This window comes from Danio rerio, chromosome 19, assembly GCF_049306965.1.
Source record: "Danio rerio strain Tuebingen ecotype United States chromosome 19, GRCz12tu, whole genome shotgun sequence".
Lineage (NCBI taxonomy): Eukaryota > Metazoa > Chordata > Actinopteri > Cypriniformes > Danionidae > Danio > Danio rerio.
The window spans coordinates 50199006-50210000 of record NC_133194.1 but is presented as its reverse complement, the minus strand read 5'-3'; the positions used below and the strand labels follow the sequence as shown (position 1 = coordinate 50210000).

Sequence of the window (10995 nt, the reverse complement as noted above, 5' to 3'; positions counted from 1 at the left end):
AAAAATCCAATATAAAAATAAACAGCAGCTCAAAAAAAATGCCACAAAGCCAGTAATGTGCAGTAAACTGCACCCCAACTCTTACTGTCATCACTGTAGTAAGTTTCACAGAAGGAAATGTATGATCTTCTTAATGAAAAGTAGCATCTCTAGCTGGTCAGGTTTGAGCCTGTTTCTGTTCACATCAAGGATGTTTGCAACGGCACTAAAAGGTCTCATCAACTTTATAACACCTCAAGACAGCAGACTTACTCGTGCTTTCCAATTCAAGCTAACACACACATTTGGACATTTGTTGAGGGGGTGAATACTTATGAGCGCATCTGTATACTGTGTTTTACTCTGAAACACACATTTGGACATTTGTTGAGGGGGTGAATACTTATGAGCGCATCTGTATACTGTGTTTTACTCTAACACACACATTTGGACATTTGTAGAGGGGATGAATACTTATAAGCGCATCTGTATACTGTGTTTTACTCTAACATACACATTTGGACATTTGTAGAGGGGGGTGAATACTTATAAGCGCATCTGTATACTGTGTTTTACTCTATAACACACATTTGGACATTTGTTGAGGGGGTGAATACTTATAAGTGCATCTGTATACTGTGTTTTACTCTATAACACACACACTTGGATATTTGTGGAGGGGGTGAATACTTATGACCGCATATATATATATACTGTGTTTTCACACACTCATGTTTCTTCTTCCACTTCTGTGTTTCAGCTGTGATTGCAGGAGGAGTGATCGGCTTCCTCTTCGCCATCTTCCTCATCCTCCTGCTGGTTTACCGCATGAGAAAGAAGGACGAGGGCAGCTACGATCTGGGAGAGAGGAAACCGTCCGGAGCGGCCTATCAGAAAGCTCCCACCAAGGAGTTTTACGCATAAAATGACTTCAATATCAGTGACTACGACAAACTCCTTCTGCATTATTAAAAGAAATGATTGAGGAAAAAATAAATAACATTAAGGAAAGCTTTTGGCATAGAGTATTGTAATTAAGACCTTTTCTTTCCTCTTTTTTTATGACGAAAACAAACAAGAGCGCAAGCAAAATCTCTCTGTATTTAAACGTGTATCGAAACGGCTGAGAAAGAAAGGAGCAGATGTGTAAAGCTGAGGATTTCTGCATCCGTCTTCTGTCAAAGCAGCTGTTTTTAGTCGCTGACTACTTTTTAACTGTAGCAGTATGTATTTGTAAAGACGACATTTTAAAGTGGAATAATTGCGTATAATTGTTCTGTATCAGTCCTGATTTCATTTCTCATCATCCTGATTTTGATTTCGGCTCATTTATTTGGGTTCCCAGCATGTCTGATGGTTGCTTATCATCAAAGTGTTTATTAATTTATCATTATCTCAGATGTTGAACAAAAAAAAATTGCCTTTCTGTAGTTTTCCCAAGCCAATGTCTCAATGTTTCCCCGCTCAGTTTATGAGTTTTGTTGGTGCTCAGAGCTGATAATCTGTTTAAAGACCCGTGCGTTGCGTTCGCCACTGTTTGTAGGTCAAATAAATCAAGCAGTGCCATTTAAAACCTCGCATAGATCAGCAGCTCTCGTCTGTTAGATGAAGAAACCCAGGCTGATTTCTGGAGCCCCGTATTGCGTTTGCTTTGATCATGGATGAAAAGATCACGCGCACACACACACACACACACACACACACACCGGTGATCTGTTTTATGAGCTCCTGCAGAGAGTAGAGCTGATCTGTACTGTAACGCGGCCCAAACCATCCACACTGCTGATTAACAATATCCATATTTAGTGTGTTTATTGGGTTTATTTGCTGTGGTGAATTGCATTATGGGATGTTGATCTCTGCTCTGTCCACTTCTGATGTTGACAATTCAACTCTACAGTTGAACAAAGTGACTTTTATTGACATTTTAGTAGCTTTAAATAATATAATGTGTAATATCTGGAGGAATAGGTGTGTAAACTAACAGAAAATGTGCTGCAGGTCATTACAAGGTGTTTGTTGAGTAATATACAACACCAACACAGACAATACAGCACTGCACACTATTAATAATCACAATAAAAGTCATGTTTTTTGGACTTTTCAAGGTTTAAAGTTCCCATAATGCAATTTAAAAGCAGAAATAAATGAGGAAAAGTTAAAACATGAGTCGTAAAATAGAGAAAACTGCTAATTTATGAATATTTCTGCTCAGTTGTAGTGCCGGCATTGGAAAAATCATAGAAATTAATAATTTTGCACGGGTTTTGGAACGGTTTTACAGAGCTGAAATGAGGCTGATCGTCCAGTTTGGCGACTCCAAACATTTTTAACACACACACACACACACACACAAACACACACACACACACCGGTGATCTGTTTTATGAGCTCCTGCAGAGAGTAGAGCTGATCTGTACTGTTACACGGCCCAAACTATCTACACTGCTGATTAACCATATCCATATTTAGTGTGTTTATTGGGTTTATTTGCGGTGGTGAATTGCATTATGGGATGTTGATCTCTGCTCTGTCCACTTTTGATGTTGACAATTCAACTCTACAGTTGAACAAAGTGACTTTTACTGACATTTTAGTAGCTTTAAATAATATAATGTGTAATATCTGGAGGAATATGTGTGTAAACTAACAGAAAATGTGCTGCAGGTCATTACAAGGTGTTTGTAGCGTAATATACAACACCAACACAGACAGCACTGCACACTATTAATAATCACAATAAAAGTCACGTTTTCTGAATCTTTCAAGGTTTAGAGTTCCCATAATGCAATTCATAAGCAGAAATAAATGAGGAAAAGTTAAAACGTAAATCTCAAAATACTTAAAACTTCTAATTCACGGATATTTTAGTACAGTGTAGCGCCGCCAGTGGAAAATCATTGAGTTTAATAATTCCGTGCGGGTTTTGGAACGGTTTTACAGAGCTGAAATTAGTCTGATCATCCAGTTTGGCGACTCGAAAATTTTTTTATGCTAGTTTAATCTGATTCACACACACACACACACACACACTGCTGATCTGTTTTATGAGCTCCTGCAGAGAGTAGAGCTGATCTGTACTTTTACGCGGCCCAAACTATCCACACTGCTGATTAACAATATCCATATTTAGTGTGTTTATTGGGTTTAATTGCGGTGGTGAATTGCATTATGGGATGTTGATCTCTGCTCTGTCCACTTCTAATGTTGAGAATTCCACTCTACAGTTTAAGGCACTTTTGTTGACATTGGAGGAGCTATAATCATACAAAGTATAAGAAATAGAGGAATAAGTGTGTAGAAGAACAGAAAATGTGCTGGAAGTTTACTTCAGGGTGTTTGTAGTGTTAATATAGTCAAGACAATACAGCACTGCAGACTATTAATAATGACAATAAAAGTCCTTATTTTGATATTTTTAAGATGAAAAGTTGCAGGAAGAGAGATCAAGACCCCATACTACAATGCAAAAGCAAAACTAAATGAGGAAACATGAAAATAGGAATCGCCAAATAGAGAAAACTGCTCATTATGGATATTCTTTTACATCGTAGCGTCCCAATTGGGGGAAAATCATTGAATTTCTTATTTCTGAGCTCGTTTTCCAGCGGTGGACGAGTTTGGAATGGTGTGAAAGAGCTAAAATGAGGCTGATCGGCCAGTTTGGCGACTCTAAACATTTTTAAAACCGGTATAATTAGATTAAACTCGCTCTGTCGACTGAAGTGAGCTTTCTGGCCACACACACACACACACACACACACACACACACCCAAAGACTCTTGATTTTCACATTATTGCTGCGTAATCCTTCGGCCACAGTCAAGGTTCTGTTTTATTGGTTGTTTTCTTTGATTGTTAGCTGTTAGTTTGGTTTTATTGAGTAGACATCTGACCTTCGCATCCGATTACTTATTCATGTATGGGGAAATCTATATAGAATTATATATAAATGTATATTCACAAATGTTTTAAACCTTGCCTTAAAAGTGCCTACCATTTGGAAGCGTGCAGATGTCTGTGGCTCTAGACGGCAGACCGGCCCGAGTCGCGGTTTTGTGTTCGCACAGCAGAATGAAATGGTAAATTCTTTTGTTTCTTTTCTTTTTTTTTTTGTTTAGTTGTACAAAAGCAGACAGTATTGTACCTGTAAGTTAAAACAACACTACTGAATAAACATTGTGGCCTAAATCTGCTCGTCTGTGACTGATTTATTTGTCTGTCTGTGCATGCATTCATCCTGTTAGTGCGTGTTTAATTGTTGTCCGTCTGATGTTGTCTGTCTACCCATCCATATTTCCATCTATCTGTCCATCCTTCTATCTATCCGTCCATCCATCCATCTATCCATCCAGCAACCTAACCATCTATCTGTCCATCAATCTATCCTTCCATCTATTTTTCCATCTATCCATCCATCCTTCAATCTATCTTTCCATCCTTCTATCCGTCCGTCCATCCATCCATCCATCCATCCATCCATCCATCCATCAATCTAACCATCTATCTGTCCATCAATCTATTCATCCATCTATCTGCAATCAATCCATCCATTCTTCCACTTATCTGTCCATCAATCTATCCATCTATCCTTCCATCCATCTTTCCATCTATCATCCATCCTTCAATCTATCCATCCTTCTATCTATCCGTCCATCCATCCATCTATCTGTCCATCAATCTATCCATCCATCCTTCCATCTATAGTTCCATTCATCCGTCCATCAATCTATCCATCCATCCTTCTATTTATCCTTCCATCAATCAATCACAATCCATCCATCCTATCTGTGTCTGTTTGTCTGTCCTTCTATTCATCCATTTGTCTATCCATCCTTCCATTTGTCCATTTATCCGTTCATCTATCTGTCTGCCTATGTCCACCAGTCTATCCATCAATCTCTCTGTCTGTCCTTATGTCCATCCATCTGTCCATCCTTTTGTTTGTCCATTTATCTGTCCTTCCATCCATCCATCCCTTGTGTCTGTATGTCTAAACATCCTTCAATTCTTCCATCCATCCATTCGTTCATCAGTCTTTTCATCTATCCGTCCATCAATCTATCCCTCCATCTGTGTTTGTTTGTCTGTCTTTCTATCCATCCATCCGTCTGTCCATCCTTCCATTTGTCTATTTTTCTGTCCATCTATCCTTCAATCTGTCTTTCCATCTGTCTGTACATCTGTCTGTCTGTCCATCTATCTATCCATCAATCCTTCCGCCTGTCTGTCTATCCATCCTACCAATCATCTGTCCATCTCTCCATCCATCCATCTATTCGTTTGTGCATCCATCTATCTATTCATTCATCCACGCTTCCTTCTTTCCATCCATTTATCAATGTCCAACAATCTACATCTTTCTATCCTCTATCTATCTGTCCGTTTGTCCATCCATCTATCCAGCCGTCCATCCATCCATCCATTTATCCATCCTTCCATCTGTCTGTCCATCTTTCCTTCCATCCACCTACCTGTTTGTCCATCCATCTTTCAGTCTGTCCATTTATTTGTCCATCCATTCATCCATCTCAGTCATTTATTTCTAATTTCTCTGGTTCTATCATTCTCATCATATCTATCTTTCTGTTGTCCTGTCTTTTTATAATCTCTGTTTTCTATCTATCTTTCACTGTTTCTAGTGTTCTGTCTTCCATCTATCACTCTTTTCCTACTTATCCCTTCATTCTGGCATGACTCTTGTTCTATCTGTTGTTCTAGTATTATTCTCTATCATTCAAATGTGTTCTGTCAATCATTCTACCTTTCTATCCATCCGCCGATCTGTCATTACATCGGTTCTATCTTATATTAACATTCTATCATTCCATCTTTTTTCCATCAATAATGTCTGCCTGCTTATCTGTCTGATTATCCATTGTGTTAAAGACAGACAATACTGTGTGTGTGTAACTTGTATTCCTTAAATTGTGTGGACCAAATGTCCCCACAAGTATAGCAATACCAGCTCAAAAAGCACATAGAATGACTTGGTTAAAAATGTAAACACACAGATTGTCTCCTGAGTGTTGAGTTTAAGGGTAGAGGAGAAATTATTCAGTCTGTACAGTAAAAGCATCATTACAGCTATAAGAAGTCCTCATAAAGATAGCTGTACAAGTGTGTGTGTGTGTGGAATCTCTCACATGCGGTGACAGTATGAAGGGATTTGTACAGAGAGTGTTTACACACGGGCTCAGCGCTGCAGATTACTTCTGTATTTATTAATCTTTATTGGTTCTCCTGTGGGATTACTGTACCTCTGCGTGATCCCGCTGCTTCTCTTATTCAGATCCGTGTCTGGCAGAATAGAAATGCCTGAGAAATCTGAATATTACTCTGCAACATCACGCCCGCAGCCAAATTGCTATATCTTCTCATTATTATTTGATGGAAGGGTAGACATGTACTGATATTAATAATTCAATATGTTGTGATGATGACAATGCACACTATATTGGTACACTGAACAAATATTCATTGGATGCACACATTTAGAGGTAAATGTTTGCAAGTAATTATATATATAGGTGTTGTTTACCTTCAAAAAAAAATAGCACATCCAATAAATCTTTTATTGAGTGTGTTATGGGCACTTCAGTATATTGTGAATTATTATTTATAATTGAAACCTTTAGAGTGCTGTTTGCAGTGGTGTTCATAACCCAGCCAAACGCTTGAAGACTCACTTGGTTAATCAGTTGAATATTTCAAACATTTTCCTGTGTTAACCTGATGTAAATGCTGAAATATTGACTGAATATTTTGTGACTATTTATAGTGCTATCAAACAGTGTTTATAAAGCACATTTCATACACAATGTTAATTCAAATACATAAACCAAAATAAAAGAAACAAGCAAAAGAAATAACAACAAATAATAAAATATATATATTAAAAACTCTTGAGATCTTGAAGACATCACAGTGTAATAAGGCTCTGATACACTCAGAAGGAATGTTGTTTCTTGCTTGTTTTATTTAAAATGAGCTGAAACTACACAAATATCGAGATTTTTTTTTTACAACTTAACTTTTTAAGTTCAATCCACTTTCATTTGTTAAGTTAACTTAATTGTGTTGGGGTGACATGAATGATCTGTGTGGGATCCAGCAGTTTTTACAATGAAGTGAAGATTAATTCAGTAGTTAATCGTTAATGTTAATTAAACTAAACTCATGATGAAATCTGCAAAAGCTTTTACTAATTTTAGCTGATGTAAATGGAGTTAATCACTAATACAGTTCTGTTGTATTGTTTAACTAATATAAACTAAATCTGTCTCTCACTGTTGATTTAATGCGTCATCTGACACGTTCTACATGCATTATTGTGTTTTCCTGTACTTTAAAATCCAATTGCAGTTTAATCAGGCTGAGACATTTGTTTACTCTGAACATGCACACAATAAAGCAGGAAACAAAGTATTATGTTGTCATCTGTTAAAATAATCCATCAGTCCTACTGTCTGTCTGTCTGTCTATCCATCCAACTACCCATCTATCCATTCATTTATTCATCCATCCATACACCCACCCACCCAACACTCCATCCATCCATCCATCCATCCATCCATCTATCTGTCTATCCATCCATTCATTCATCCATCCATCCATCCATCCATCTATCTGTCCGTCCATCCATCCATCCATCCATCCATCCATCCATCCATCTATCTCTCCATCCATCCACTCACCCAACACTCCATCCATCCATCCATCCATCCATCTATCTGTCTATCCATCCATTCATTCATCCATCCATCCATCCATCCATCTATCTGTCCGTCCATCCATCCATCCATCCATCCATCTATCTCTCCATCCATCCACTCACACAGCACTCCACCCATCTATCCATCCATCGATCCATCCATTCATTTATTCATCCATCTGTCCATCAATCCTTCCATTCATTTATCCATTTGTCCATCTATTTGTCCATCCATCTATCCATCCAACTGTCCATCGATTTATCCATCAATTTGTCCATCTCTCCAACCATCCATCCATTTATCCACCCACCCAACTTATCAATCCGTCCTTTCATTCATCCATCTGTCCATCCATCAATTTGTCCATCTCTCTCCATCTGTCCATCTCTCCATCCATCCATCCATCCATCCATCCTTCTTTCTGTCCATCCATCAATCTGTCCGTCCGTCCATCCATTTGTCCATCTCTTCGTCCATCCATCCATTCATACAACCACCCACCCAACTGTCCATCTATCTATTCATCCATCAATCTGTCCATCCATTCATCCATCCATCTCTCCATCCATCCATGCTGCTATCCATCCATCCATCTATCCATCCATCCATCTATCCATCCATCCATCTTTCGAGCAGATGGGTAAACGGATAAAAGGACAAATGGATGCATGGATTGATGGTTAGACTGATGGTTGGACAGATGGATGGATGGAAAGATGGATTGACAGAGAGGTGGATGAATGGATGGAAAGATAGATGGATGGACAGAAATAAAGATGGATGTACAGACAGATGGATGGATGGATAGATGGGTGGACGGACAAATGGATGGATGGACGGATGGATGGACAGACGAATGGATGGATGGACAGACGGACAGATGGATGGATGGACAGATGAATGGATGGATGGATGGATGGATGGATGGACGGACGGACGGATGGATGGATGGATGGATGGATGGATGAATGGATTGATTCACAAATGGATAAATGAATGGAAGGATTGATGGACAGATGGATGAATAAATGAATGGATGGATCGATGGATGGATAGATGGGTGGAGTGCTGTGTGAGTGGATGGATGGATGGATGGATGGACAGACAAATTGATGGATGGATGGATGGATGGATGGACAGATAAATGGATGGATGGATGAATGGATGGACGGACAGATAGATGGATGGATGGATGGACAGAAGGATAGACGGATGGATGGACAGACAGGTGGATGGATGGAAGGACAGACAGGTGGATGGATAGATGGATGGATAAATCGGTGGACGGACAGATGGATGGACAGACAGATAGATAGATGGTTGGATGGATGGATGGACAGACAGATAGATGGATGGATGGATGGATGGATGAATGGACAGATGTATGGATGGACAAATGGATGGATGGACAGACAGATAGATAGATGGATGGATGAATGGACAGACGTATGGATGGACAAATGGATGGATGGACAGAGATGAATGGATGGATGGATGGACGGACAGACAGACAGACAGATTGATGGATGGATGGACAGACATATGGATGGATGGAGAGACAGATAGATGAATGGACGAACAGATGGATGGATGGATGGACAGAGATTGTTGGATGGACAGACGGATGGATAGATGGATGGACGGACAGACATGGATGAATGGACAGACGAATAGTGGATAGATGAATGTATAGACAGATGTATGGGCTGACAGATAAAGGGATAGATTGATGTACGGATGGATGGATGGATGTACGGATGGATGGATAGACAGATAGATGGATGGATGGACAGATGAACGGATAGATGATGGATATATTTCAGTAATACTGTATAGGGTGATTCAGCAGTAAACTGTGGCAGGGTATGTTGGGTGTTGTATTGAACAATCTTTAAGAGAGAAACTCTGTAATACTGCTCGTGTAAACGTTTGTGTGCTCCTAAACTCTGTTTCCCCATATAATGGAGAGGTCAAGCCGGGCTTTACCCATGGCAGATGTACACGGATTTACTCTCACAGCCAGATCTGCAGCATCTGCCTCATCCAAACATCCAGCCTCTGTTCAGCTGTCCTCAGTGTCTGCCTGCACCGTGAAACATGTCTGTTCATTCACAGCTTGTGCATTTAGTGTTTATTTGCGGTGGTGAATTGCATTATGGGATGTTGATCTCTGCTCTGTCCACTTTTAATATTGACAATTCAACTCTACAGTTTAATAAAGTGACTTTTCTAGACATTTAAGTAGCTTTAAATTATATAAATTTTACGAAATAGAGAAATGAGTGTGTAAAATGTGCTGGAAGTTTACTTCAGGCTGTTTCTAGAGTAATCTACAACACCAACACACACAATCCAGCACTGCAGACTAATACTAATGACAATAAAAGTCACTTCTTTTAACATTTCGTGGTTAAAAGTTGTTGTGAAGAAAGATTAAGCTCTTATAATGCAATTCAAAAGCAGAAGTGTTTCTTACAGTGTGTGTGATCAGTGCTGGTGTGTGTCTGTGTTTAATTTATCAGAGGACAAGGAGGAGCACATATGGAGCACAAAAGGCCACCGGGGCTGATTCAGTAAAGAGGCCAGACATGAGTGCCAAACCATGCAGAAACTTGAAGGAAATGCTGTCTAAAGTAAACACACTTTCAGGCTTCATAAGAGCTCGTGACCGAAGGGCAAAAGAAAGACTCAGGCATAAATCCACCAGTGGAAAAGCTGCGGCACCTCAGAAACTCACTGCGCTTTGATCAGGGATTTACAGCGAGCCTAATGTCCAGGATTTATTCCTTTGTTCGCTGTATATAAACAAAAAAGCCCTCGAGTGTGTGTGTGTGTGTTTTGAAGAATATATTGGCAGGATTTCTCAGCATGCATTTCAGTGGGAACACTTTTGGCAATATATAGTTGCACTAAAAATATTCAATGAAAAAAAAATGTATATTTATTCATTCGTTCATTTTTTTTTCGGCTTAGTCCCTCTATTAATCAGGGGTCGCCACAGCGGAATGAACCGCCAACTTATCCAGCATATGTTTTACGCAGCGGATGCCCTTCCAGCTGCAACCCAGTACTGGGAAACACCCATACATTCTCATTCTCACACACACACTCATACACTAGGGCCAATTTAGTTGATCAATTCCCCCGAAACCCACGCCTACACGGGGAGAACATGCAAACTCGACACAGAAACACCAACTGACCCAGCCAGAACTCGAACCACATCCTTCTTGCTGTGAGGCGACGGCGCTTATCAATGCGCCACCTTGCTGCCCCCAATATTTATTATAAAAATAATAAT

At 39.5% G+C, this 10995-nt stretch overlaps 1 protein-coding gene across 1 annotated transcript in view; it reads left to right on the top strand.

The window, feature by feature from the left end:
- The window catches only part of sdc2 (syndecan 2), a 79003-nt gene extending 78013 nt beyond the window's left edge, over positions 1-990 (top strand). The window contains 1 exon segment of the mRNA NM_173223.2: positions 740-990. Coding sequence (NP_775330.2) covers positions 740-903 — 164 coding nt within the window. The 3' untranslated portion in view covers positions 904-990.
- The last annotated feature ends 10005 nt before the right edge of the window (positions 991-10995 follow it).